The sequence below is a fragment of the Pleurodeles waltl genome, chromosome 1_2, assembly GCF_031143425.1.
Source record: "Pleurodeles waltl isolate 20211129_DDA chromosome 1_2, aPleWal1.hap1.20221129, whole genome shotgun sequence".
NCBI classification, from domain to species: Eukaryota; Metazoa; Chordata; class Amphibia; order Caudata; family Salamandridae; genus Pleurodeles; species Pleurodeles waltl.
In genome coordinates, this window is record NC_090437.1 from 320,137,237 (window position 1) to 320,164,741 (window position 27,505).

General features: G+C 42.9%; 1 protein-coding gene across 8 annotated transcripts in view; it reads left to right on the plus strand.

The window, feature by feature from the left end:
* The window catches only part of NFIB (nuclear factor I B), a 362,435-nt gene that overhangs the window by 309,645 nt on the left and 25,285 nt on the right, over positions 1 to 27,505 (plus strand). For 6 of the 8 annotated variants that reach the window (XM_069238881.1, XM_069238864.1, XM_069238898.1 and 3 more), the window contains one exon: positions 2,322 to 2,410. The exons of the other annotated variants lie outside the window; for them this stretch is intronic. In XM_069238881.1, the coding sequence (XP_069094982.1) occupies positions 2,322 to 2,410 (89 nt within the window). The remainder of the gene's footprint in view (positions 1 to 2,321; positions 2,411 to 27,505) is intronic. 8 annotated transcript variants of the gene reach the window in all.

Consider the following 27,505-nt stretch of genomic DNA (forward strand, 5'->3'; position numbering starts at 1 on the left):
GTAGACTCCTTTACTGGCCTATTGATATCAAGCATTGCATCCTTCCCAGTCACCCCAGACGTGAATACGGCTGCTATAATAGTCACCCTATTTTGTCCATGTGAAGTCTGAAAGATCACTATGTTACTATAGCGGCCTCAAGAACGCTGTTCCTTTCTCATGTCCGTAGAGTCTTCTCGTAAGGTTTTGTGACCTAATGTTCTAGCAAAACCAATGCAGAGCTCCACCTTAGTGAAGTCCTGGATGTTGCAAAGATGTGCCTGATTCTCCTCCACCAGAAAGTTCTACTGAATGATTTAGAAGAGATTTATTTTGTTCATGTTCTGGTTTAGGGATGACTCCTCTTTCCTTGTAATATCATAGATTGGCTTATTGGCCAAATATCTAAATAGTTAAATGCTCAGTTAACCAACCTACCATAGGCAGGGCTAGGCACACACACCTGCTCAACTGCAGCATCCTCTCGGGGGTGATAGTGTGCTTTCCAAGTACACATACCAAATGGCATAGTTTCTATTTGTGTTTCCAGGGGATGATATGTTCAAAGATATCCATTCATGATGCTAGTAAAAAAGATTGGGAACTACCTAGAAATGTCAAGTCCCACTATGAGTGGATCAATCGTCATCTTGACATGAGCCTAATGTTCAAGTATATATCAAACAACCTATCGAACATTGTAATTGCAACTAAAAACAAATCTTCAAGCCCTGGTGGTAATCTTCATGCTCCTGCATTACCACCAATAAATAAACTAAAAAGCTCATAGTGAAACTAGCTAGGATTTGTATATTGATGATCCCTTCTTGCTTTTCTTACAAAATCTTAGCCTATGTTCCCTTTATAGCTTACTGTTGCATTGGATAGCGCCCCAAATTTGCAGGTTGGGTTGTCAAATTCCTCAAGTCTGCTGCCATTTACATCCTCGGTCTTCTAAACACTGAAAGTCCACCCTAGTGCTAAATTAAGTAAATTGTTGCGATATTGCACTGCTGATAGGAGAAAATACAACATTTACATTAAATAGCTTGTGCACAATGACTATTTGCACTGATCAGGTGATGACGTTTTTCACCAGTCAGGTGGTCCATATGTTAGCACTAATGTCAGCTCAAAATTGCACAAGTGCAATCTATACAATCAGGCCTAAATGTCTACGGTTACTTAAAACTCACTGCTCAGATGTCACTTTCTCGAATAGACAAGAAATGCGTGGAAACGTTTGCTTTTCTTGTTGTGTACAAGGGCAAATGTGGAAGAAATTTTCCATAGTAATGCTCACTAGATTTAGTTTTGCGTCCTTTTGGGTTTAACACAAACACCCACAGTAGTCTATAAGCATCATTAATGCAACCACAACACCAGAGTTTTCTGCTGTCTGCAGGATAGATCATAAACTAGAGCTTTCCTAGTAGACGCATTCGCACCTCCCATTGAAAAAAGTACAACATCTCCACTTCATAACTAAGCTAAGTGTACCGCGATGTTCTATTGACTCCACATTGCTTGTGCATGCAACACTAACTTGCATGGTGAAGAGCACAGGGTTGTAGCGTGTTTTCGTCTAAAGACTGTTAAAACTCCTTGTAATATGGCCGGCATACCTTTCCAATACATTTGTTAGCACAGTGTGGGAGCTGTTGAGCAAACACTATTGTCTATGGTTACACGTATCGTCTGAAAAGGAGGAAACTCAAGATTTAGACTTGTTGACGAAACTTTGCTCTGTATCTCTCTCTTGCATGCTTGCCTTCTTCCATGTAGTGCTGGATTTCAAGTAATGGGAACAGTTGGCGAGAGACCATTTTGCGACGCTCTCTTTTATCATATGATTCTGGCAGTCACATCAACTGTCAGAAGCATACATACTAGGCTCCGTGTATTGTTTGCAAATGTGTCCCTTCTATAAATTGCATGTCTTCTAAATTTCATAATTGCATGCTTTAAAATAATGAATATTTATTTCATTGTCTCCGAGCAAAACCTCGGTTGCTTGCATAGGAAAAAAAAACATCAATGCCATTTTCATTTCCCACCTAAATTCTGTCACCATTGAACATTAACATTTTCTTTTCTTCTAGATTACTTTATAATGCTAATAATGTCTAATTGTTGTATGCTAAAACACACAAGATACTCTTATATGACTACATGAAAGTGTATTTGTTATAACAACCTCTGTAGAAATTCTGCTAAGGCTAAGTTGAGTAGTGACATATTGGGAAATTAAGGTGTGCGCCATTGCATGTGTTCATATAAATAGTAAAAAAAAACTGTAGTGCTGCTCAATCCATATCTGACTGCTAGGTTTCACTTGACAGCTGAGGATATGTGACTGGACCATGAATCAAAACGGCAGGCATTTATACCCCAGTGCCAGTGAGGACACATTGGGAATTACTTGGCAAAGGTAATATTTTGATTATTTCCAACCCTGCACTTCTAAATCGATACAGTACTTAGAGTTGCAATATCTGTTTTAGGTGGCCCTGCTAAAAAATACATTTATATAGATCGATGTATTTCAGCAAGAACACATCTGTGAATTATGTACTAGATAATAACCATTTACCTGCTTCTGATAAGTTCGGTGTGTTGCTAACGTAAAGTAATAACAACCTCGGTGCTCTTAACGAAATGCCCGAGGAGGCTAAATTGTTGCTGTCAAATACACCGATAATCCAATCTTAACAATTGAAGGTTTCGGTCTATGTGACACGTAAGCTATGCTTTAGAAAGTAAATACTATATTTTGGGCCCTGTAGTTAAAATGCAGATTGTTTATGTCTCTGAATAAACACGTCACTTATTTTGTCAAATGTTTTTCTTGGGCTGTGTAGCAAGTACAAGGATGTTTTGGTTTGTTTGCTTGGAAAAAATTGTTACTGTAATAGCCATGTATTGTAAGCCACAATTTACTAACCCACTAACCTTGAGAGAATGGCTGGCGCAGTTTAGAGCTATTTCGTTTTTGGCTACCTATGGTAAGAGGAAGATGTATAAATATAAAAAGACAATGACATCATGTTAAGAACGGATGACTCATTAAAGGTGATTAGCCTACATGCACATGCAGGGAAGAATCAAAAATCGTAACTATGTGGTTACGTTAATGATTACAGAATCAATGATTAATGGACCTAAGATAAATATATTATCTGATCCGTTGAAACAAAAGTTGGCGCACAAGATGGCGTAACTTGAGTGATTGTAATGTAAGGTTGCCTTATCATGACCCTTGAAAAACCAGGTACAAACTTCTGGATTCACCAAAAACACAGACCTGTTAATTGATATACATCACCTGTAATGCATGCACATCTAAACATTAGTTGGCCTTTGGAGAAAACACCCTTCACTGCCGTCCTGAAGGAGTGAATATTTTAGGTATGGTAAATATTAGCAGTGGGCGTTTGACAAGCTAAGGGCAGTGGATACCTGCTCCCAACCGGGCATGTTAACATTACTGCATGATACCGCAGGGTTAAAGGAATTTGTAGAATCACGAGGCTGCCATACATTTTTTCTCACAAACATTTACATAATAGGTATTTGAGCTCAAGTATGGAGTGTTAAATACAAAACTACTACTACCAAAATTCAACTTGCTGATGACAAGACACGGTGAAGGTGTTGCACATGATGAGGTGCCATTTGGTACATAGAACAGAGGTTAACAAGATAAAACATCAACAAGTGAGAGGAGAAATTTAGTTGTTGATAAAGAAAAATTAGAACATTGGAATGCTGGAGGCTCCATTGAAAACAATGGAGTGCTGCGGGCTTTAACTGGCCGGTAAAAGCCCACAGCGCCAACATTCCAATGTTCGCTTTGTTCACAGCAACAGCTGTGAACAAAGCCTCACGGAGCCCGAGGGGATTTAAATCCCCTCGGGCTCAGTGAACATTTTTTTTTTTAATAGAACATTCTGCCCTGTGTGGCAGAATGTTCTAATAGCCTTAGAACCCGCCGTAGCGGGCTCTACCGGCTATTAAAGTCCCCCTCCCTTGTTAAATGCCCTCGCCTTCGGCTCGGCATTTAACGCAGGGAGCGGGCCTTTAATAGCCGGTAGAGCCCGCTATGGCGGGTTCTAAGGCTATAATCAAACTGCTCTGGCATACAACCGTTTAGATTAATTTTCTCATTTTCAAAAAGACAAAGTACTGTACTGGATAGAACTCTAAACTAAGCCCAGTGCTGCAACACTCATTGATAGACAATAATCACAGACGTCCTGTCGCACAGTAAGACGTGTCCTTGCTCCTTGCACTTCAGTTTAGTGTGCGGCTCCATTGTTTAGATCAGTGAGTGCAGAACATCTACACTGATTTCCATGCGATGGAGAGATGTCTCTACAGTCTGTGAAAGGGGAGAGTGCGCAACACTCTTAGTGCTCCTTAAGAGACAGAATTTCTTATCTTCTGTAACACAGAAATATTTGGGAAACTGTTTACTATTTGTCTCTTTGAGAGAAGGTGTGTCCAGGTGTTCTGTGTGGTTGCGGGGGGCGTTACTACTCACATGTATTAATTTATTATGATCAAGTAGTGGTATAATTTTAATGTTTGTTGTGATGTCAGAACATGCTTTCAATAGGGAAACAAAGGCCAGACACTTTGTTTCTATTTATATGCATATTGCTAGGTCTCGCACACCATGAAACTATGAGGACTCAATTGACCCCCGACCTCGTAGTAAGTAATGTGCACTCCTACATTTGGAGCACATGACTTCTAATGGATTCACAAACAATCCCAGACGTTCTCCAAGAAATCTAAGAAATTACAAAATTCCTAGCATTTGGTAATGCATAATGATTGAAATTGTAGATTTCCCAACAGGTTTAAATTCCACTTGTGTAAATGTGGCACTTTCACGCCTATTGTTTCTCCTTATACCCCCGTGGGTACTCTGCAGTCCCTTTAAATAAGAAGATGCTGTCTCCCCATCTGGACCCTGGAAATACCTTAGATGCAGTGTGCCCAGTCCTTTATGTCCAAAACCCCACTTTAATCCTTAAATTGCAAATGTAGCAATTCTGCTATTTCAACATTATTGCCAAATTCCTAAAACTACCATACAAACATAACATTCCACCAATCATCTAGGAATCAGTATTTGGATTTTATGTCTGCAAAGAACCTATTTTGTCCACTTAGGTTCAACTGGCTGATTTGCAAATTAGGACATCATTCGACTTAAGGCCCGATTTAGCTTTTGGCAGACGGGTCACTCCGTCACAACGGTGGCTGATATCACGTCCACAAAATATAAATCTCATTAATTCCTATGGGATTTATATTTCGGCGGATGAGATATCCATCACCGTTGTGACGGAGTTACCCGTCTGCCGAAATCTAATTCAGGCCCTTGGTCTTAGCCTATTGGTTAAGCATTTTGCTAAATATTTAAACTGTTTACACTACTTATTAATAATAAATTGTGACTCCTGTCAGCTCAGCTAAGGTGCTGAGTCTGTGGGACTCTAAGACTTTCTGACTCACGTTTGTTAAATTGTTTAACATACCAGGTAAAGACATTACACGCATGATGTGCTTTAGTTCAGGTGGCTCCAATCAATAGATTGCAAGCTAACAGTAGCTTCCAGACACCTCCAGAGTAGCTCACAGATTTGAGTCAATTTTTAAATTAGCACGCATTCATATTTTCCTTTTAAAGTTAAGGGAAGGCTGTGTTTATTTTACATTAATATCATCAGGCTGCAGAGAGCAGGGCCTGATAACGAGCAGTGCTTAGTCATATTTATGACCCAGTATGGGGCTGGGGCACAGAGGTGAACAACTGATGCACTGATTTATTTAACTCTTAAATACAAGTCCTTGTCAAATCAGCATTGAAGCTGTGAACAAAATGCTGTTTTTGCTTTTAAATGGGGGAAAATTAAAATGAAAAGTTACCTTAATGATTAAGATAACTCTTCATTTCAATTTTCACCATTTTAGAATGTGGCATTTACAAACAACAGGCCTTTTGCTTCCAGTGGCCAGTAGAACTTATGCCATAAGTATAACTGAAAAATACAGCCACTTGTTAAAAGGAGAGAAATTTAAAGTGCAAAAAAAGTTCCATATTATAATCATCTTTGCCGAAAATTTTTCTGTGCTTTAAATTTCTCCCAGTGTTAAAAAAAATGATTGTATGTTTGTGTTATACATGTAACGGTGCCACATATGCGAACGGTTTGTCTTGTACTCCAAGTACACGTGACACAGGCTCTCAGTCACCCATACAATATAGCCCATTCATTTTCACACATGTTCATGCATCCCCAAAGACCAAACTCTCACTGACACCTATGGCAGCCCTGTTGTAGTATCCCTAGTCAAAGTATTTTTTTCACTAAACCTTAGTATCTGGCTCTTTGGACATTAGGCTGAAAGTAAATGAAGCTGGGTGTGGTGGTGTGTGGTAACAATGCGTGAGTTGTTTAGCCTTCAGTAGCTCAGTGTTTTTCACTGATCTCACTACAAAAAAGGTTGGAGATTCCTGCTTTAATTGATAGTTTAACAGTTACTTTATTAGTTCAAACAATTTGTAAATTAAACTAAATAGACACCTCTACTGAGGAAGACACACAGCCTCAGTCGAAGTGCCTCTCTTTCATGGAGCTGGGTATTTAGAAAAAGAAGTGTGAATTCTATTGTAAATGTAAATTTCAGAGATGTTCTGTAGTGATTCCCCTGTAAGTTTTAAACACTTAAGTACATTTTTATTTTTAAAAAACCATAGTGTCACACAGCAATTTGTCCTTTTCCACCTCAAATCTCAAATAGTTTTCATAGGAGGAAAAAAAAAATGACATAAGGTTTGGTTTTACCATCCGCCCATGAAAGACTTTAAAACATCATTTGTGGTTGTAAAACAAGTCAGTAATCCTTACACCTGTTTTCACCTTGGGCTTAAATGTTTTCATATAACATACCCCATTACTGCTTCCGGTAAGATATTATCTCACAGCAATATCAAAACTAACAAGAACAATTGTTTACTCAACAATTACCTTGGAGTTGCCATCAAATTGTGCGTGACGACCTGCTAAAGCAAGTGGAATAGTCCATATTTTATTGACAAATTCATAAGTTCAGCTAAAAATTATTTATTTTAAAACTCAATTGTCTGTTGGCTATAACTTTAAAAATGCAAAAATCAGACTAAAAGTCTGAAAATTTTGAGCTGCTTCCTGATATTTTGCCAAAAAAGAGCAGTGCACGTGAATGTCACATAACTAGTCCGGGGCTTGAATTTCTATCTGCTGGCACCAGAAAAATAAGGCACTTTCACATTGCTTGGATAGATTTGATCCGAAATGCAGGGAATTTCACAAAAGTGGCCAGATTTCAAAATTTCTATTGCCTAGCAGAAATTCTGTCCACGCCCTTACGATGTGGACTATTTCTCCTTGTTTAATTTAGAACATTCTGCCCTCTTCTTATACAGTACAACTAAAGTGGTAAGCCTATATAACCCTCCAGACCCTAGGCTTTGTTACAACAGTATATTGAAAAAGGAAACTATAGCAGGATAGATTCAACAATGTAGTCGCACAATAATTCATTGTTATTGATTAATTGGAGCAAAAACAGGTGAATTGAGCGCCCCCAAACCGCTTCTTGTGGTATGGGCTGCACATGGGACCTAGAATATTTCCAACCACTGATTTTTTCACGTTCTTTTACCCACATGCCCATGGCACCTCGCTGCTGACTAATGTAATTTGCTGCTCCTGTAGATAGTGTATCAGTACATGTTCTTCCCGATTTTCCTGAAGAGGCAAGAACCGTAATGATGACACTCATCGACCCTCTACACCAGGAGTTTGTCTAACAAGATCTTCAAATTAAAGTGAAAAACATTTCCTCTATACACCACCGTTCAAACTTTACAGAGACATTTTGGAACCATCTTCTCTAAGAGCAGGTCCTCCACCTCGTCACTTTTATCCTAGGCATTCTACCTGGAGACTGTACTCACTATCCCAACACCCGGATCATACTGGCTACCCTAATACATTGTACATTCAGCAAGGATTGTGCCTGATGTATATATGCATATATATGTGTTTTTAAAAATGTACATTCAGCAAGGATTATGCCTGCCTCACACACACATATATATATATATATATATATATATATATATATATATATATATACATGTTTTTGCAGATATATTATACATGTACCTTTGTCTGTTGAAATTGAGTTGATAACAGATGTTTCATATTCTTCCCTATGATACTTGTTTGCTTTGCACAGTAGCGATGTCCTGGTGTACATGTAACACCCTAGCACGTATTGAAAAATGTTTAAATAATTGTTTTTAATTTTACGTTTCACCAATAACAGTGAATGAGTTATTGTGCGACTACGTTGTTGAATCTATCCTGCTAGAGCATCCTTTTTCAATATACAGAATGTTCTAATAGCCGGAAATCACTTCTGTCTCGCGCTATACTAGTTCTGGAAGGCCCTCTCCCTCATTATAGACCCTCACCGTAACTTGTGTTCAGGACCTTCAATAGCCAGTATAGCCATCAGCAGTGGACTGTAAGATTATATTAGGGTTCATGGTCCCAAATATAAGGACATATTTATATACATGCAGTTGACTAGGTAGATTGGTAGCTACAGAGGTTAGAAGACAGATAGACAGACAGATACCTCAGTGTCTTGTGAAAATTTATTTTGATAAATTGTACCCTCATATGAGTACCCTATTTGCTAGGTGGAAACGTTTGAGTAGCATTACCATGCAAGTTAGTTTGCATTTGAGGACTACAGAATCAGTAGATAGGAGAGATGTTGAATAATTTGTTTCAGACGTTTTGAATAGGAATCTGTTTCATGTGAACCTGAAAAATCTACAATACGTTGTGCACTTTGCTGCCAGTCGTCACCATTTCAGGACATTTCTCTGCCGCGGTGTGAAAAATGACTACTTTTGTAGAGCAGAGAACATATAGTTCTATATTGGAATATCCAAGAAACATTAAAACATCAGTTGTTTATGTAAAAGGTTGAAATGTTAGTACTAAGGTTTGGATAAACATTAGCCAGTGATTAAAGACCTATGTTTTTGATTTAACACAGAATGGTGGCTCCAGTTCCATTCTTTACCACTGCAAAGGATTCCACTAATAATTATCAGAATCATGATTTGGTATGGTGCTCTACAGAAGCATAAAATAGACTGCTAGGGTTTTGCTCCTTGATTAATTTGCTAACTTGCCCTTAACTGAGAGCATTCAGAGTCTTGAGCTTGACCATGAGCGCATGAACGTTTTTAAACATTGAGACACCACCGACTAGAACAAGAACACAATTGGTCCCTCACCGCAGACACCATGCACATCAAAACCTCTGTATTTTATTTATGTTGGATAGAAGGAACAAAATATTTTTTTAGCATCCAAAATAGAGTTTACCAGTCACACTAATTAGTACAATGCACGTTGGAAGCCCAGAGCACCCATTTATCGTTCCTTTCTTTGGATGTCCATTTCTGGACACAAGCCAGGTAAGATGGCCTGTTGAAAAAAAAATCAGTAGGAACTCAGTGCTGTAGATTCGATTGGTCACAAACCCTCTGCACTGCATACTGCATAAAGAAACTCTTAATGAGTGTGCTGCTTGCTGCTGATGCAATCTGCAAAATAGTCCTGAATATATCTTCCAGAGATCAGGTCCATGGGTCATCAATCTGGGTTGGAACACTTTGCACATTTCAGTTTTTTTAATCCACCTTGTAAAGTAAAACACCCATTAAATGTAAACATGTTTGACAAATCGTATTAGCCCCATAAACTGACAAATGGACCATTTGACATAATATCTACCCAATTTCCTTCTGTGCACATCTGCCAGATACCTGGCCTGCCCCATATCAGAGTGCACTGAGATGCTTTACATAGTTTGTCCCCACTCTTGTCATGCTGGCTGCACCACTGGGTAAAGGGGTGAGACTCTCTAGAAGAAAGAAAATATTGACTTGAGGAATGTTCAATATCCTGCGAATTTCATATTAAAGCAATACATCCATTTGTAAAATATATTTCCTAACACCCCTGCCAACTGGCTAGTTTTAACCTTAACTGCTGGAGTGTTAGTTAACAGATACAGGTGATATTTTGTTTACCTATCATTGCAGTACAGCGGAAGGCTTGCCTGACTCTTGTCTCACATCATGTCCATAGAAGGTAAAGACTTGTGTGTAGGATCTTGCAGAAATCCAAAAATAGTTAAAATGGTAGTTTACTACATTATACGAACTTTTAGCATTATCTTCGCCTTTTCACATATTGAGGAAAATATGATGCAATGACCAAATTTGAGATGTGAGGATTGCTATACCTCAGTCGGCGATCTTTTCATGTAATATGTCTCTAAACAGTATAGAGGTTAGCCACATAAATGAAATGTTGAGTTATCATTGTGTCCAAATAAAGTGATCTAAATACATACTTTTTTTTAAGTGAATATAGACGGTTCTCTTTTCAGAAATTGCTTTGCTTAGCAGATGAAAATTGGGTTTCTGAGTACCAGCTATCATGAAGGATATTTTTCAGACAGTAGAATCTTTGCTCAAAGTTCCCTAGGTGTCAGTGAAGTCAGAACATTTGTGAACATCTGGCTGTCTAATAATTAGTACAGCTGAGATAATCTGTTAAAATTAGAACACAATTTGTTTAAATCTATGGCAAAAAATAAAATGGGACTGTATGGATGGATCATTGAATAGTAAACTCATCTCTGGTTTTCTTTATGTTCACAATCAATATGTTTGAAGTGAATTTAAATTCACATTTTGCTTATTGATGGTCACCCTGACAAACTCAGCAGGATTTTAATATGCAGCAGGTCAAAAAGCTCAGTCCTGATTAGAAATTAAAGAAAAGAAGGGTTTTTTTTTCAATAAAGCTGTAACACAATGTTTTCGATATTTCCACAAAACTGCTTTGTGTAAGCCAATCATATACATTCTCTTATCATCATCATCATCACCAGCTATACATGATAATAAGCTGTGTTGGGGTTTACTTAGAAGCATGTATGTATGCATCACACATTCTTGCTAACAGGTATGTCAGTTCTGATTTTCAATACCTGCGTTGTCAGTGATGTTGCTCCCTCTAATCATGCCAGATAGTCTGGGCTCCAAAAATACATAATAGTCTGCTTATTGTAAAACAAGACAAGGGGGCTTTCACGTGATGGATAACCCATTCTCACTGATCTTTGCACGCTTATGCAGCCTCAGCCTCTGGAGAGTTATAGTTCACATTACAGCCCCATGCCCCCACTGACACCAGATGTAATTCGGCTCAGTATTTTGATCTCTGCTGACAAACTGTTAGGAGACACCAAAGACTGGGATTAGCATGTAGAGTGAATTACCTTCCACCAGACAGGCAGCCATAAAATGTAGCTGCATTTCTTTGAGGGACTGTTTGAGTTGTTGGCTAACACAAAGAGCAGGCTCTTATTGTGCAAAAGATGGTTCAACTCTGATGTTTTTAAGAACTTTTCAATAAAATTATTAGATTTTTTAATGGTTTAATACATTGAACGAATTGAAACTAAGAGCTCCCCTGGAAAGTGTGCTCATACCAGCCCCTAGAGCACCAAGTAAGGGTACCAAGGACGTCCGACCATCTCTAGGTGGATTTGGGGGAGGAAATTATATAAATGGCTACATGAAAATGGCAAATCCCCACTCAGGGCTGTTTGTCAGGCTAGATAACTGGTGATCCCTCTGTCCATCCACCCTTAAAAGCATACCCTTGGTCCGCCATCTGCTGAGACCAACATGCTCAGTCAAGCCCTACTAAACATTGCAAGACGCAGGGTTTTTGTTTTTTTACACAAAGACTTACTACCCATAGATATTGTCAGTGCTGTTTCCCATCTGTATATTACTCTATTGAACTCTCACATTGAAACATACAGTTTAAGATTAAAAAGCAAAGCACACTCTTGTGACTAGTTATTTGTTTCATTATATTCATTCTGTCAGCAAGAAACATTAAACTTTTGTGAGACTATGCCAGCTTTAACTGCCAATGTTATTAATAGATGCCTGGCAGCTCTTTTGGTGGGATTGTTGCCCCTTTGATTAGTGTTTTGACATTGCTGTTTATCATGTCAAGGTCGGTAAAAAGAAAATTGAATGCCAGCCTTAACTTCTTTGGGGAAGGGGGAACATACCAACCAACACTTATTTGTGTGTGGAAAAGGACGCTTTATTGGAAAACAGGTGCACTCACAATTCAACCTCGGCCTTTGCCTTACAAAACTAAATACCTCACTATACATTAAAATCACTTACCAAAACTCCTCCCTGTCCTCCCCTCCCCCAGCCTTTCAGCTTGACCTTGCGATCTATTACTCATTAACTGATCCAGCTGTTTACTTCCCGTCAAAACTGTTCCTATCCTTACCAGCCTTGTGCTGCAACCTTACAACTGAACTTGCAACTAGCATAACTCCTAATGCAATGTTTTTTTTTCCTGTCTTGTCATGGCCTGCTGTTGCCCCCCCTTTTTGTTGCCACTGTGTAGTGCCAGGTTCGCTATTCATACATATTTTACAGCATGTGACACCCTGCCTCCACCACCAGAAAATGTCACTGACATTTTCTATCCCCCCATTTATTTTTTCCTTAATAGGTCTTGCAGGACTTCCCGCATGCACATTAGGTACAGCTTCATGCCCATAAAGGACAGGTAAACACCGTTGTCCCAAAAACACTCCACGTCTTCATATCGCAAGTCCTTATGCTCTAAACAAGTAATCCCCTCATCCCCTCTGCCCTACAAAACTCCTTCACATCTTTGTTAACCTTTCTCCGTGTGTACTCGATTGCCACAGGTTTTTTACCCCCCCCCCCCAAAAAAAAAAAATCTCCTTGGAAGAAACGCTGTAGAAGATCTCATGACTTCCATGCCACTGCCTTAAAAGTCCTTTTTGACTGCTTTCAACACGTCTAACCCTGTTTGCACCACCAGGTCATTCTCACCTAAATGTAGCAGCCACAGGTCTGGCCAAGATCTTCTGACTATAGACCTGTGCAACAGCAAAAGCAGTTCCTGTCACCTAATACCCCCCTTCCCTACCCAACGCTCCCTTCCAGACCCAGATTCACCCCAATGATGGTTCGGCACACCTGGTGCTGCGCCCATTTGATAAATGAATGCCCCACAATCCAAAGTGAGATGCCTCTCACCTTGGGACCGGGAACCACACCTGCAGAAACAGAAAAACACACACAGTTAGACCTTGCTTCCCACTCCCCCTTGCAGATATCCCCCCACATACCTTTTGTAGCATTCAGACCTCCAATGCCCCACCCCCATCAACTTGGAGCCTCCCCACCCTTGCCTCCTGGCCTCTGTAGCCATTCCCACCCTAAAGGAGTGTGTTTCAAATAATGATGCATCGTATCCCAGGATTCACAAGACCTTGCACCTAACCATGAGTAATTGGAAGGGGGTTACCCCCTTTCCGTCCAGATGCTTGAAAACCGGGCTTGCCTTGTTCGCACTCATTCCCTACAGCTGTTTGCGCAGACGCCATGGGCATATCTCTCTCACTGGGTACTTTCTCAGCATGACTGCTGCTCCTGCACCCACCTGGTCTGTTTTGGAGCCGCGCAAAAAGACATTTACCCCTTTTTCCCCCACACAAACATCCTTCCATCTCAACGCCTCCAAGGTTCCTCTCCCAGCAACTCTGATACCTGGAACGGCCCAAAAAACATCCACGACATCAAGGTTCCAAAAAGCAAAACCTCCCCTTCCCCCACACGAAAGCCAGGAAGCCTGGCGACCAATCCCTTTAGTATTTTAACTGTAACAGGGTCTCTAACCTGGCCCAACCTTCGAGCATTCTTTTTCCCAGCTCTCCAGCCGACGGTGGGTATCTCCAAAGCAACTTACCCACAAACCCGATACAAGACAACTTCCCCTCAATGGTTGACTGTCCCCTGCCAATCACATCCAACATGAACTGCATCACGTCCTCCACTAGCTCTGCATTGGACTCCTGCCGCCACACCCCTGACTTCAGAAACTCTTGCCATGCCCGCGTATACACCCACTGCGTGGAAGGCGCTAAAGAATTCACCACTAGGAGAAGCATCCTCCTCTGCCTATGCTCCATAACTTCTGCGGCATCTCTGTCCTGACCAGTTTCTCTTCTGTGACCAGCCCAAGGAACCTCGCCCACTGTGAACAAGACAAGGTATCTGCAATCTTATTATTCACCCCAGGTACGTGCCTCACCCGAAATGCAATATCATGTCGCAAGCAACCCAACACAAACACCCTCAACAATTGCAGTACTTGTGAATCCCTTGCAGACTGTCTATTCACAACGTGTACCACTGCCAAATAGTGCATACGTAAAATTACTTTCTTATGCTGCGTGAGCTGACCCCACACACACACTGCTACCACCAAAGGAAACAGTTCTAAGAAAGCAATGCTCTTCCCCCCAATGCTTCCACTCCCCTGGCCACTCTTCCACACACCATTTTCCCTGCCAATAAATGCCAAAGCCTGCTGCACCTGCTACGTCCAAAAAAATGTGTGCATCCCACTCGCATTCCTTCCACGACTGCAGGGGAATCCCATTAAATTTCTACAAAAATCTACACCACGTTCACAAATCCTCCTTCGTTCCCACTGAGAATCACACGTTGTGGTGTAGCAACCTATGGCCTGAGATCGCCAACCGTAGTCGCCTACAGAAAGTCCTCCCTGCTCTTACCACCCTGCATGCAAATTTGAGATGCCCCAAGAGCACCTGAATTTCCCGCACAGTAACCTTTTTCTTGCGTAGCATGCCTTCTACTGTCGCCACCATGGTCACTTTTTTGGCCTCCGGCAAACGGGCCATCATGGCCACCGAGTCAAGCTCGATCCCTAAAAAGGACAGCTGCGTGTATGGCCCCATTGTCGACTCCGGGGTCAAGGGCACACTCAGGTCCCCCATGAGTGACGTAAATTGGCCCAGCATCTCCGGACAGTAACCCGAACCGGTGGGTGCCGCAAAAAAGAAGTCCCCCAGATAGTGGGTCACTGCCTTGTGACCTGTAACTTGTGTAAATACCTATTGCAAAAATGAACTGAAACATTCAAAGAGCAGGAGATGGAACAACCCATGGGCAAGGCAGTATCCACGTACTACTTTACTTCTAAATGAATGCGCAGACGTTCAAAATCCTGTGGATGCACTGGCAAAGGCCTGAAGGCTGACTTAACGTCTGTCTTTGCCATAAGCTTGTGAGCCCCCAATGCTTCCACCATCACAATGGCCACGGAGGCGTAGGACACCTCTGTCATTTCCTCCAGTATAAAGTCATTGACCGATGCACCCTCCGGCCATGATAAATGTTGAATGAGCTGAAATTCCCCTGCCTCTTTTTTAGGCACCACTCCTATTGGTGAAACAATGAGGTTGCCCATTGGCCAGTCGAAAAACAGGCCTGCCATGTGCCCTTCCTGCACCTCCTTCCTCAACTTCTGTCTCACCACCTCCTCCTTTCCATTAACTGACTTCAAGTTGTCTGTCCACCGACGCACCTGCGGTCCTGTGTACCCGAGCTTAAACTCCTGATCAAACCCCTCCCTCAGCAGCTTCGCTTCTTCTCTCCTGTCAAATCAATCCAACCAAACATCAAGCCTCTCCAACTTGATTGGAGTACGAGCCTTTTCCCCCAATCCCTTGTCCTCCTCTCCCCCTCGCCAGCTGCCATCTTTCCTGTGGTCTCCCTCCAAAATCCCCTTGGCCCTGTCCCGATCCTCTATTGGAAGGGGCCACATTTCTGTAACAGTGCACCAATGCGTGCCTCCCTGTGCATTTGGAGCATTCATGCTTAAACTTGCAATATTCCCTGGTGCACAACCCTTTATTGAAATCCCAGCAGGTCCCCAGTTGGGTTGCACCAGACCCTGTTGTTGCGCTTTGTGCTTTTCCTATTGCCCCCACCCAACCCGGGTGGGACGATCTCAAAAGGGACGATATGTGATGGGAAGCCCGCTAGCCGTAAAAATGGTTTTACCAAATTTTGTCAGACCCATTGTGTGCTGCCACAGGTCAGAGTCAATCTCACCCCATTGCACCACCGGGCCCGCTGCCATGTGCGCCTGAAACTCCCCGTTGTACTGAGCCCACGCGTACCCCTGTAGTTCAATTGCACCATTCTAATAATATCAATGTATTTGAACAGCGCAACGGATCTATCCAGATAACACTCACAATAAACGGTGGCAATAATCAAGAAAGCTGCTGTCCAGTTCTCCATCGTAACCAGAACTTTGGTACGCTTAGCCAACTTGTACTCTTCCTCCTTCGTCCCTTCCTTTGCCCTGACCTCCCTGTGCAGCAGCTTTACCATCTCCATGTACTCCCCTTTCCATATTTTTTCCTTTGTCGCTAGCATGAGATGAGTGCCTAATGGCTTGGCAGTACCCATATAAGGTAGCTTTTTGCTCTTCCTTGTCTTCCCCACCTGTTCCCTGTTGTCCTCCCCACTATTGTTACTTTGCTCACCTTGGCCTGCGTCATTCCTTTCGTTCACGTCATCCGTAACTACCCCAACATCAACCAAATAAACCCCTTTTTTTAAGCGGGCCTCCCCGCCACCACCACCTTCCTTGGCCTCAATGGCCAGCTACACCATATCCATTAACGCACAACCTCCCTTACCTGGCGCCAAGATCGCGGCCACCAGTGCTTAATTTGTAAATAAAAACGTGGCGGTGCTCAAAGCCCTCCTCTAAAACATGCAGCTGCTGCAAAAACTGAGGCAGCGTAATCCCGAAGCCATCTCAGGCCTCTTCAATCCATTTAAAGCCCCTCCCTGACCCGTCAGCTCACTCTTGCAGCTTTCTGCTTTCTCCCATTGGGAAGCTTTTTCGTGTTTCTCTTCCTCCGTCTTTCCCAAATGTGTCTTTTGCACGCTGTAAATGCTTGAGGTAGAACAATAAGTGCCGGCCCTCAAAAATAAGTGCTGGTGCTTAGCACCGGTTTCAACAAGCACAAATTAAGCACTGACAGCCACTCCTGTGCCTTCTGCCTAACCGGTAGGGACTTCCCTTTTCCTGCTGAGTCCTCCTTGTTGCGCTCCGGTGCTGGAGGCTGCAATGACTTAAACACATTAGGTTGACACCCTTTTTCCTGACCCTCACCACGCCATCTCCTCGTCCTCACTGTCCCCCTCCCTAACCTCCCCTTCCTCCACACTCTCCTCGTCATAGTCCAACTACGTTTTGTCCTCATCACCATACTCACCAGGCGCAGACACCCCCTGCGCCTCCTCCTGCATTTTAGGAGTGCGCCATATAACCTCTGCCTGTGGCTCGCGCCGAGGGGCCGCATACTGCTCTCTATGCCACTCCGATGCACTAGACGCTGTCTCTTCAGGGTCGCAGTGTCAGTGGGTGCACTGTCCCTACTGTCACACGGCCCTGAAAGAACTTCCTTAATCTGTCCTGGCCATGCCGTCGTCTGCTCTAATGATGAAATCCGGCTGCCATTCGTGGCACCACCTTCACTTCTCCCTGCAGCCGCGGAGCCACACGTGGCTCCCCCAGGTCCTGCTGCTTCGCTCCCCTCTCCTCCTGCCAACGATATGAAAGGTCCGATGTGCTGGTGCCATTTCTATTGCCAACGGCCTCCTGGTCCCTGTCCTGTATGCCCAGCGCACCACTGTGCCACCAACCCCCCTCCCGTCACCCTCTTCCTCTCCCCATGCATCCACCTCCCCACCTTTTTCGGTCCTGCCACTGCCCCTGCCAACCCTCCCATATACCCCCTGGGGGGCCTGACTCTCAATTGCTCCAACCCCCATAAACCTTGGCCCCCAATATGCCACCTCTCTTTCTTCCTCCTCATCGCTCCATATGAGCATCGTGGGCCAGTGCTGGGACTCAGGCTTTCTGTGATCTTCCCTAACCCCCAACACCCTCTCTCTCACTACCCCGTCCCCCTCTTCATCCCCCCATCCATCTCCCAGCCCATCTTCTCCCCTGCAATCCACTCCGCAGCATCCCCGAGGAGAGAGACGTCAGCGCTTGCCTCGCTCTCCCCTGACACGTAGAGCGCGTCTCTCCTGGTGCCGCCCCTCCCTTTCCTGGCCTGCATGTGGCCCTCTTTTGTGTTCCGCCCTCCCTACTGCATGTCCGAGGCCTCCCCTTCTCGCACGGCGGTCCGTGCAGCCGAGGGGAATCCCAGGCAGAAAAAGCTTACCGTCCCCTCCACCTTGCACCGCTTTACCATGCCCTTCCTCTTACCGCCCACCCGCCCGTCAACGCCAATGCGGCCCGCCCTTCCCCACCACCTTCTCCCTCCTGGAGGTGGCTCTCCACCCCCGAGGGCGGCCTCCACCGCTCACCTGTGGCCCGAGGCTCCTACTGTGGCATGGTAGCGAGCAGGCCCAGACGGCCGCCACGCCACTTGCCGCTCTGCACGCGGGCTGCGACTCGGCCAGCACGCCCTCCCTCAGGACAATAATAGCCCTAGTCAGTTGGGCTGTACCACCTCCCCAAACCTACCCTCGGGGCGGGGGGGGGGGGGATTTGAAATATGAATACAAATGACAACTATGAGGAGAAGTCATTTCAGAAGTGTTGTTTTGCTATTTCCTATTTTTGATTTAATATTAAAGCGAAAAGAGGCAGAATTGCCATGCTAAAAAGGAATATAAAGGCTTTTCTATAAATCTTACTAAGTACCAACATTCGGCATTTTTTAAAATCTCAAAAGGAACACCTTTCTTTTGTTTTTGTTTTGTTTTGTTTTTTGGAAAGGTAGCCACCCTGCCTTGGGGTCTACAATTTGCTTTCTTCAGCAAGGAACAATGGCGCTCCAAACACTCTCTCTGCAGCTAGGCCTGAGAGCCGAGAGGGGCGGGAAATGGGGGTGCTCTAAGACGGCACGCCACAGGTTAAAGATAAAATTGCAGCGTCAGCTGCTGCCTCGCCGTGCCCTGGCAGTGAACTCCGCGCGGCCAGGAGGAGCTGCCCTCCCGGAGGCAAGGGGTCAGGTGTCCTCGCGCCAGTTCGGTCGCAGGTCTTGTCCTTCATTCCGAGAAGATCTACAGTTATGTCCCCGCTGCTCGACTGAAACGGCAGCCTTGCTACAGACTGCTGCCCCGGGCGCAGAAAATCAAGTCAGTGGCATAAATCGTTCAGCTGGAGAAAGACGGGGGTTATGGAATGTGTTTCTTTGCGTAGAGCTGGTTGTAAATAAACCGAAACCTAAGCTTCGGATGTTTTAAAGTAAATGTACTTATGTAGTGCACTGCTAAGTGTGCACCCGATATTTAACAATTGAAAATAACCAAGACGAAGCCCGGTGAACTGGAGAGTTTAGCTCGTTCTCATATATTTTCTCTTTGCAGCGTATTTCCGGTCTAGATGTTTATGCCTACATCCATATTGTTTCACGAAGGCTTGGACTAAAATATAGTAATCAGTAAAGCTTCACGTTACAACAAGGGGTGTGCAAAATGTGCCTATTGTCCACTCTATAACTCCATGCACAAACCTTGGAAAACAGTTAAAAAAAAGACAGACTCATATGCTAGATTTTTATTTTACGGTTGCGAGGACATATTAACGAATATGTGTCTATTCCTTTTCACCTTCCCACTGGTCTCTATAATTTTGCTTTGTTTATATGCTTTTTCATGTCCTAAGTCCATGTCCTAGGTTACTCCATAATAAAATCATGTTTAATTTGTTGTCAGGACTTGCTTTTAACACATTCCATAACTCTTCATTCCCTTAAATAGCAATAAATAAATGAGGTTTCTTACATGTTTTATAAACATAAACAAAAAAAGGAGAAATACATTCAGGCAAATGTATTTAATCTAATTAGCTTAAAAAAACACGAATCCTTGATACTAATACTAAACCTAAGTGCAGTTTATAAACATTATTTTTTGATGTATGACTAAATGGTTGTGTAGTGAGATCTGTTCCTGTTTGTGTGTATATAAAATACTGGTAAGTAATGCCAGCAGAGCTCATGCTCCTTACCACTACTTACATTTGCCAAAACGATGCAATGTTTGCTCAAGGATAGGCTTAAGAGTACAAATACATTTTGTAATTATCTTTTCTGTTCCTCCATGCCAAAGTCCATATGACAAAGGGGTGCGTGAAAAAAACCGGATGTATACTAAGTCATGAATTATACTATCTTAAAATATGTCCTTCTGTTCTCCCTCTGGTAAAAATTTGCTATGATGATGTCATGCAGTGTAAGCAATACGTCATTAAGTTTTACTTTCTGCAAAATTGAAGTATTGTTCTCAAATCTTTCTGCGAGCTCCCTTCACCTTGTACACATGTCCCAACGAATCAGAGGAACATACCATTCAAAGTCAGCTATTGGCTGCTAAGAGTATGCAATGTTCCCTTATCCTGGTCTGGTCTTCACTATAGACCACGCATGGTCTCCACCAGCCCTCTGTTTTAATACAGTTGTTCATTCTTTTTTGTCCCACACCTTTTTAAACTTATTTACTATGTTTTCCTCCTGCCGATTCTGCCTTCAGGACATATCAGTGCATTCAGTGCCTTTTTTTGACATGGGCTTTTAATACTTCGTTTAAGGCTTCGTTTGAAAACCCATGCAGCTTGTATCATGAATATTTTTATGGGAGCTGAATGGAGCTCTTGTATTCTGGACCCATATTTTCCTGCAGGATGTACACGTGCATCATTCAGCCTGCCTTCGTATGGGTTGTGAATCAAAATTTTGAGCATTTTTAGCAGCCATCCCTGAACTGTCACAATCTGATTTATTCTTCGGGCACGTAGCATCTAGACTGCACATAACCCCAGGATTTTGTTGCCCCTGCGTACATTAATTCAAAGACAATTTTATTTTAATTTGTCTGCCAATTCCCAGATCAGTTCCCAACTTAATTGGAACGCTCGGCCCTATGGCAGATATCCAGGTAATTGGTAGCCATCCCTTATTTACCCCGTATGTCTTTTTTTGTAACTAACAACACTCTAGGGCACCTGTCAGTCAGGTTGGTGACTGGTGTCCATTTTAGCACCACAGCTTCCTTATGGAGTATACCCAGCATGTTCCTGAGTCTTCTGGGATTATTGATAGTAAAGGCTTTACTTAAGTTTTAGTTGAGGATAGTCATCTGTCTACTTTCATTTTTGCCTTTGATCAGTTTTAATCAGACAAGCATTTACATCACATAATATGGAGTCGATATAAAGTAATTCCGTAGAAAATTAATTATTAGACAAAGTTGCTTTTTACAAGAACTCAGACTAATATTTTGTCATAATGCTTTAAGTAATTGCTTCTGACGATAGTATGAACACAGTGTCATAAAAATATGCCAGAACGCATCTAAAATATCTGATAGTTACAAGGGTGTATTGACAACTGTCAGTGACTATGTGAACACACATCGATATTGTTATCCTTCAGTGTAGAAAATTACCCACTTTCTTCTTCCTCTGCAAAATTGACTCTTGTCTCTACGAATCACTCCACAGATGCATTCACCTTGATGCTATTGAGATGGATTTGTATTGCTGACGTTATAGAACGACTAAAAGAGCAGGTTTGATGCTGCACAGAACCATGTGCTCATACACAGGCCTGTGGCTCTAAGCCATCTAAGGGGGGATAAGGCCATGCCTGTGTATTTCCATTCTTACAAGGTGAAAAGGGACCATGAAGCACAGTCTAATCCTCAAAGGTGATTACTCCTACCTTGGTGTTCATCAGCTATTTTGAAACAGTGTTTCATCTGCTTGAGATAAGTGTGTAGAATGCCCAGATTTAATTTCTCTTCGGGATTGGCATCATAGGTGTGTGCCCACTTCTCTGTGAACGACCTTAGGCGATTGCTTCCATTATAAACGCTTCTCTAGTCACCACAACCCAGAAGATGGCACTTTGGTCAGACTTTGTGTGGTTTTTGTAACTTTCTCTGGCTGTTTTATTTCAGGGAGAGCAGCCAGTATTCTGAAAGTGATGATTATTTTCGGTATATGTCCAGTCTTTTATCTCTTTTGACTGATAATTTGCCTGTGGGTCTGGCAGATGAAGGGTGTAAACCACACACCTATCCATAGGTTGCACTAACTCACATTCTTTATGGTCTCATTGGGAGTATCTTTGACACAGTAGTGTGGACATCTACCATTTCGCAGATGGGGGTGCATGTCCTTGAAGAGGACAATGGTGCTTGCAGAAAAAAACAAGTTGAGACATTCTAACCAAGTATCAATGGGATATATCCCAGGGTCCTGGCAATCTGACTAGCAGACACAATGAAGTGGAAGAAGTGAGATCAAGGTGGTCAGTTCATCACAGAGAACTCTTGGTTTGGTTTCTTCAGAAAGAAGAAAGCAATGAGCAAAACCCACAGAGCAGCCAAGCACTGATCTATCTGCTTATCCATGTTCAATAGCCAGGAAGACAGCTGTCAGGTTATTTCAAGGTGAAGGAGGCCTTTGTATGCTAATAATTATCCAAATACATAGTTGGCATAGAAATCGTGGCAGCGACATATGTGAGTAACTGCACTAGAAAGCAGAAAGAGGTCACTCAGACCAAAAACACCGGGGAAAAAGCCATACACAGACTATTTCAACATTGGGATATAATGGTAATGTGGGAAGCACTTGAAACCTTTACATATATTGTATAATTTACGGCCGTTTGCATGAGTGGTATGCCCACATTAATTAAAAAAGGGTACATTACAAATCAGTACTCCTTTGCTACAGCTTAACAAGGGCAGTAAAGCACTGATACGTTTGAGTTTGTGTTATGTGTACAAAGAAACAAAAACGACTCTGTGTCAGGTAAAATTGTGAAGAAGCTTTGGCACAGCGATGTAAGATAATGCCAGGGAGGCTTGTATATGATTCACCGGAAACAGACTACTGTCTGCCGTGAACGTGTATGGTGGTCTGAAAACAGGTGAGGCTTTAGTCATTTTTTGCTGCTAAGGAGTTTGTGAATCTGGTTGTAGGGGTCTCGGCACACATTTAGAACGTGGATTAATGGAGCCAGATTCCAACAGAGTGAACTGCCTTGGTTATAGCTGGAAGACTGGACTTTTTAGGATCTTAGGAAAGCTCACACGATTGCCTGTTTTTCAAACAAATACAAGGAGAGAGTTTCCAAGGGTGGCAACATGGAACAAAAAGAAATGGCCTCTCAAACGAACCATATGTTCCCACTGTAGAGCAAGCCAAAATAGAGAAAGCAGATGTTAAGAAATGAGGGGTAACATAGAGCTTGAATTTGCTCTTCAGGTAATGGTCAACAGAATTAACTCTGCGATGGCCTATGCAGATGGCCTTAAACTTAATACACTTCTCTTCCAGGAGCCAGTGGAGTCTTTGAAGGTGGGATGTAATAGAATCCCTTCTCTTCAAATCCTGAAGGAGATAGACTATAGTGTCTTAAACAATTCAAAATCCTTTAACTAGAGACACGAGGAGACCTAGAAACTGGGAAAAGCCATTGTTGAAATGCAAGACATTGGCAGAAATGACAAGGCGTCGGTCTTTAAAAGGTAGGCTTTTGCACAGAACTATGAGAAGAAAGAGGTTGAGGCCACCAAGATGAGGTTTGTGGCAAAAGATAAGACAGCATTGATCGAGTGTGATCCATAAATTACAATTAGAATCTGAGAACAGCCGTTGTGCCACCAGCACAAGGCAGGAGTGGAGTCGGTCGGATGCGCCTTCTTACTTGTCATCCAGGCAAACTAGCAGCTGGGTGTCCTCTGCATATGGGTAAAAAACAAATCCACATCAGTGAATAAAACTTGCTAGTGGTGCATGCTGAGGTTTAGAGTAGCAGCTGTGTATCATGTGTTTCTGGAGGCTTGGTTAAAAGTGATTTACGGAGTGCCCTTGGTTCATGATAGATGCACTACAAACTGCAGGTCAGTCACTATCAAAACTGCATTGGAGAGTTTTGCACAGAAGGTGCAAAAAGTGATGAGAGGCTTATAGTATTGTTCCACTTGGGACACTAAGGTCATTGCCGGAATCGAGTTACCAGTATGGTCTTGACACTCTGGTTGGTTGTAGTGAGTTGATCGAGTGCAATGGTTTGATTGAAAATGAAATCTCTTACTAACAGTCTTGGGCGACTGGCAAAGAGGGATATTACTTTGGCGTTGAACCTGTTAACTTTAAGGAACCTCTCAAACACCCAAGTTCTAATGTTTTTTTTCTGGCAGAATTCTAGGATTTGATGGCCGGCTGACATGTCAGTGATACCTAGGTAATGTTTTATATCAATGCAGCAACCATGTATAGAATGTTGTGATATTGGATTATTTTATTGTGGTGGGATGGACCTGAGAACTTACAAGCAGTGTGAAAGTGATGATACTTAGGCAATGCTGCATGTCATACAGAACGGAGCACTAATGGCCTAATTTAGATTTTTGGAAGCCATTAATTCAGAGCCCTAAATTCCAGTTAATGGCTCGGAGACAGTTCCTGCTTGAGTAAAGATGGATGCTGAGGTCCGCGATTTTGGAGGTGGCTGTTATCCTGAGTACATTGAATAAGGAAAAGGCACATTCATGTGATGGGTCCTTGTGAGGCACTTTCCTAGACTGTGAATAATGCTATTTTAGGACCCTGGCCGTGGTAGATTCCAGATTGTAGCCATGAATGAGGTAAGAGTTTAGGGGTGTTGTTTCGGATTGAAAGTGGTTTTGCTGACTGTCATTAACCATGGCATTGAAATTTGTTGAAATACCTCACTAGCTTATTTATGATCATAGAAGGTGCTACCACAAATCTAAAATAAAAAATATAAGTTTATTCATTGTGAAGCTGAAAAGTTAAAGCATGAGCCACTAAGACTAAGGCCTTCTTGAAAGTTGCAGCTTTAATTTAACTTAATGAAATGAGAGACCCGTACTCCTAAAAAATGAAATAGTTGGGTGTAGCAATGACTAAATACTCCTCATAGATGCTTAGCCACCCAAACACCATCATAATGTTCAATTTCCTGACTTGTTACGCATCCCTTTAGCAAAACATTGACATTACTTGTATGTATTTTGTTACTATTTTTTAGGATAACATGTATGTAGTACATGACTTCATCCAATTAGGGACTTGCATATTTTGATTTCATTCATTATAAATGGCTGAATCCCCGGCCTGCAAATCTAACCCTTCGGAGACGATACAGAGCCATAATTCATTCCCTAAAACCTGTTTGCGTCATGACCACTCGAAGTGGTGCATTACGTATATAATTGCGTTGTAATTAGACCACTCTGTGCAGTCGCTGTTATTGCAAGGGTTAACTTCTTCCACAGACCACTAGCGTTAGGCTGCAGTGGCAAAAGCACTAGGTCAGCATTTCCTGCCTCCAGGCTGTTATCTTGACACACACGTACAGTACAGCGGCTGGATTGTTCCAGGGGTTCCGTGTGTGGAGGTTAGTCTCCCGAGTGCTGAGTTTCCTTTGCCGTTCCCAGGTCTATCATATTTTTGCGCGCCTGAATTTGTTCATCTTGGTCTGCGCCCCCAACACGACGAAGCGACTGCTGCGATAAATGTTGATAAACGGGGGAAACAAACGGAATGGAATGCTCGTAAATTTAAAGCAAGGGGGTGTTGCAGAAGGCATTTTCCACACTGCTGTCGTGTACAAAGCACAGACAGCCTGGTGAGTTCCTCCACAGGAAGCTGCTGTGACAGGCGAAGGGAATTACCTCACCCCTCTGTAATGCGAGACAGCTCGAGGGTGCGCAGCAGTTTGAAGCGAACAGTGTGCGCTTTCCCACACTGGTTACGATGCAGGCCGGCCGCCCTTCCCCCATTAGTTCAGTTTTCTCTTGAAAAAGAATGCAGCCCGACCATTTTGCACCGAAGAGGCACAACTACAATACTAGAATGTCTACATGATAGTCTTTTAAAGGAAGGCTTTTAATTGTTGCTTGACGTCAGTACCCAGGCACCGCGCACTCCATAGAGATGCCTCCTGCTGCCAGGCCATCCCCAGACCCCTCTCCACCAAACGAGCGGCACTCCAGCCAGGCCTGCCTGCTGCCATCCCACAGGAAATGGGTCGGCAATCCATTAAAGTACCATTAGATAATCTAATTTGGAACCTAATCTCTAAATTAACCGCGCTCCATTCTTTAAGCACACTTGAAGGGAATAAAAAAAGGAGGAGGGAGGGGAAAAAGTTTACGTTTGGGTCGATAGGGGAGGTGAAGCGTGAAAAGGCTGTTTGTTATTTCTGTGGCTGTGGTCACGTCTCAAGCCGTCTGGTAACCAGGAGGAACCAGACATGACGTAATAGCATCTTGAACTTGAACTTCGGGGACTCAGAATACAGGAACAATGGGCCGTAGGAATCAATAATGTCCATTTTCCACACGATTATGTTTGGGGCTTCAAGTTAACCTTTTTGAAAGGGGAGCGGGGCCTGCAGTGTGAGACGAACCACAGACAAGACTGACTTTGGGAGTAAAACAAACACATTTTCCCTCCCCTCCCCCAAGGTATGCTTTCCAAGCGGCACTGTGGATTCCAGCCGATCTTTAAAAAAAAAAATCAAAAAAGTTCCCGCTCTGTGTAAACCGGTTGCCAGCTCTGGGAACTCTTTGTTCGCTTAGGTAGGACAGGCTGAAGCTTATATATCCTGTCAGATGATTTTTGGCAGCGTTACCATTCAAGGCGGAGCATGAGGCAGAAAAGGGCCCTGCTTGGTATATCTGTCTTTAACCCTGTAGTGAATCAACTAGAGTCACAGCCTCGGTGTAGGGTTATGCCTTCAGGACAGGCTCGCAGGTCTCCTTTTCTGCACACCAAAGGCTCGCCGCCTCTCGCAATACAGCTTTTATCACTCATTTAGCAAAACATCATACAGCGGTGCATTTTCCCCGTGTGTCTCATGTGAGTAATAACTTGCGGAAAGGCCAGTGTTACATCCTGGAGGAATCCCAGAGTACCCTTTCCTTTTCTTTTTCACCACTGTAGAGAAAGCAGTGCGAGGTGAAATGAAGGTAAAACAACAGTGGTGCATCTAGTAATTATTTGAGGTAGAACACTTATTAATGTCTGATGCTATTTTAAGTAAATCTGTTATGTTATGTGTATTTGTAAAGCACACTGTCACCCGTGAGGGCATCCTGATGCATGGGCATCCTGGTACATGCCTAGCAATGCCTATGGTAGGTTGGTTACTTGAAAAGCCAGGTCTTTTGGAATTCTAGAAGAGAGTTGGAGGCGTTTATATTGAATGGGAGTTTGTTCCATTCTTTAGTAGCGATGTGAAAGAACGCCCATCCTCCTGATCTGGTTCTGTGCATGCGTTGGATGTGTGCAAGTAGACGTTCTGTTGAGTGAAATTGTCAGGGTGGTTAGAGGAAGGATATGCAGCTGTTTAGGTAGGTTGGGCCTGAGTTGTGTAGTGCCTTGAATGTGTTTGAGGAGTTTGA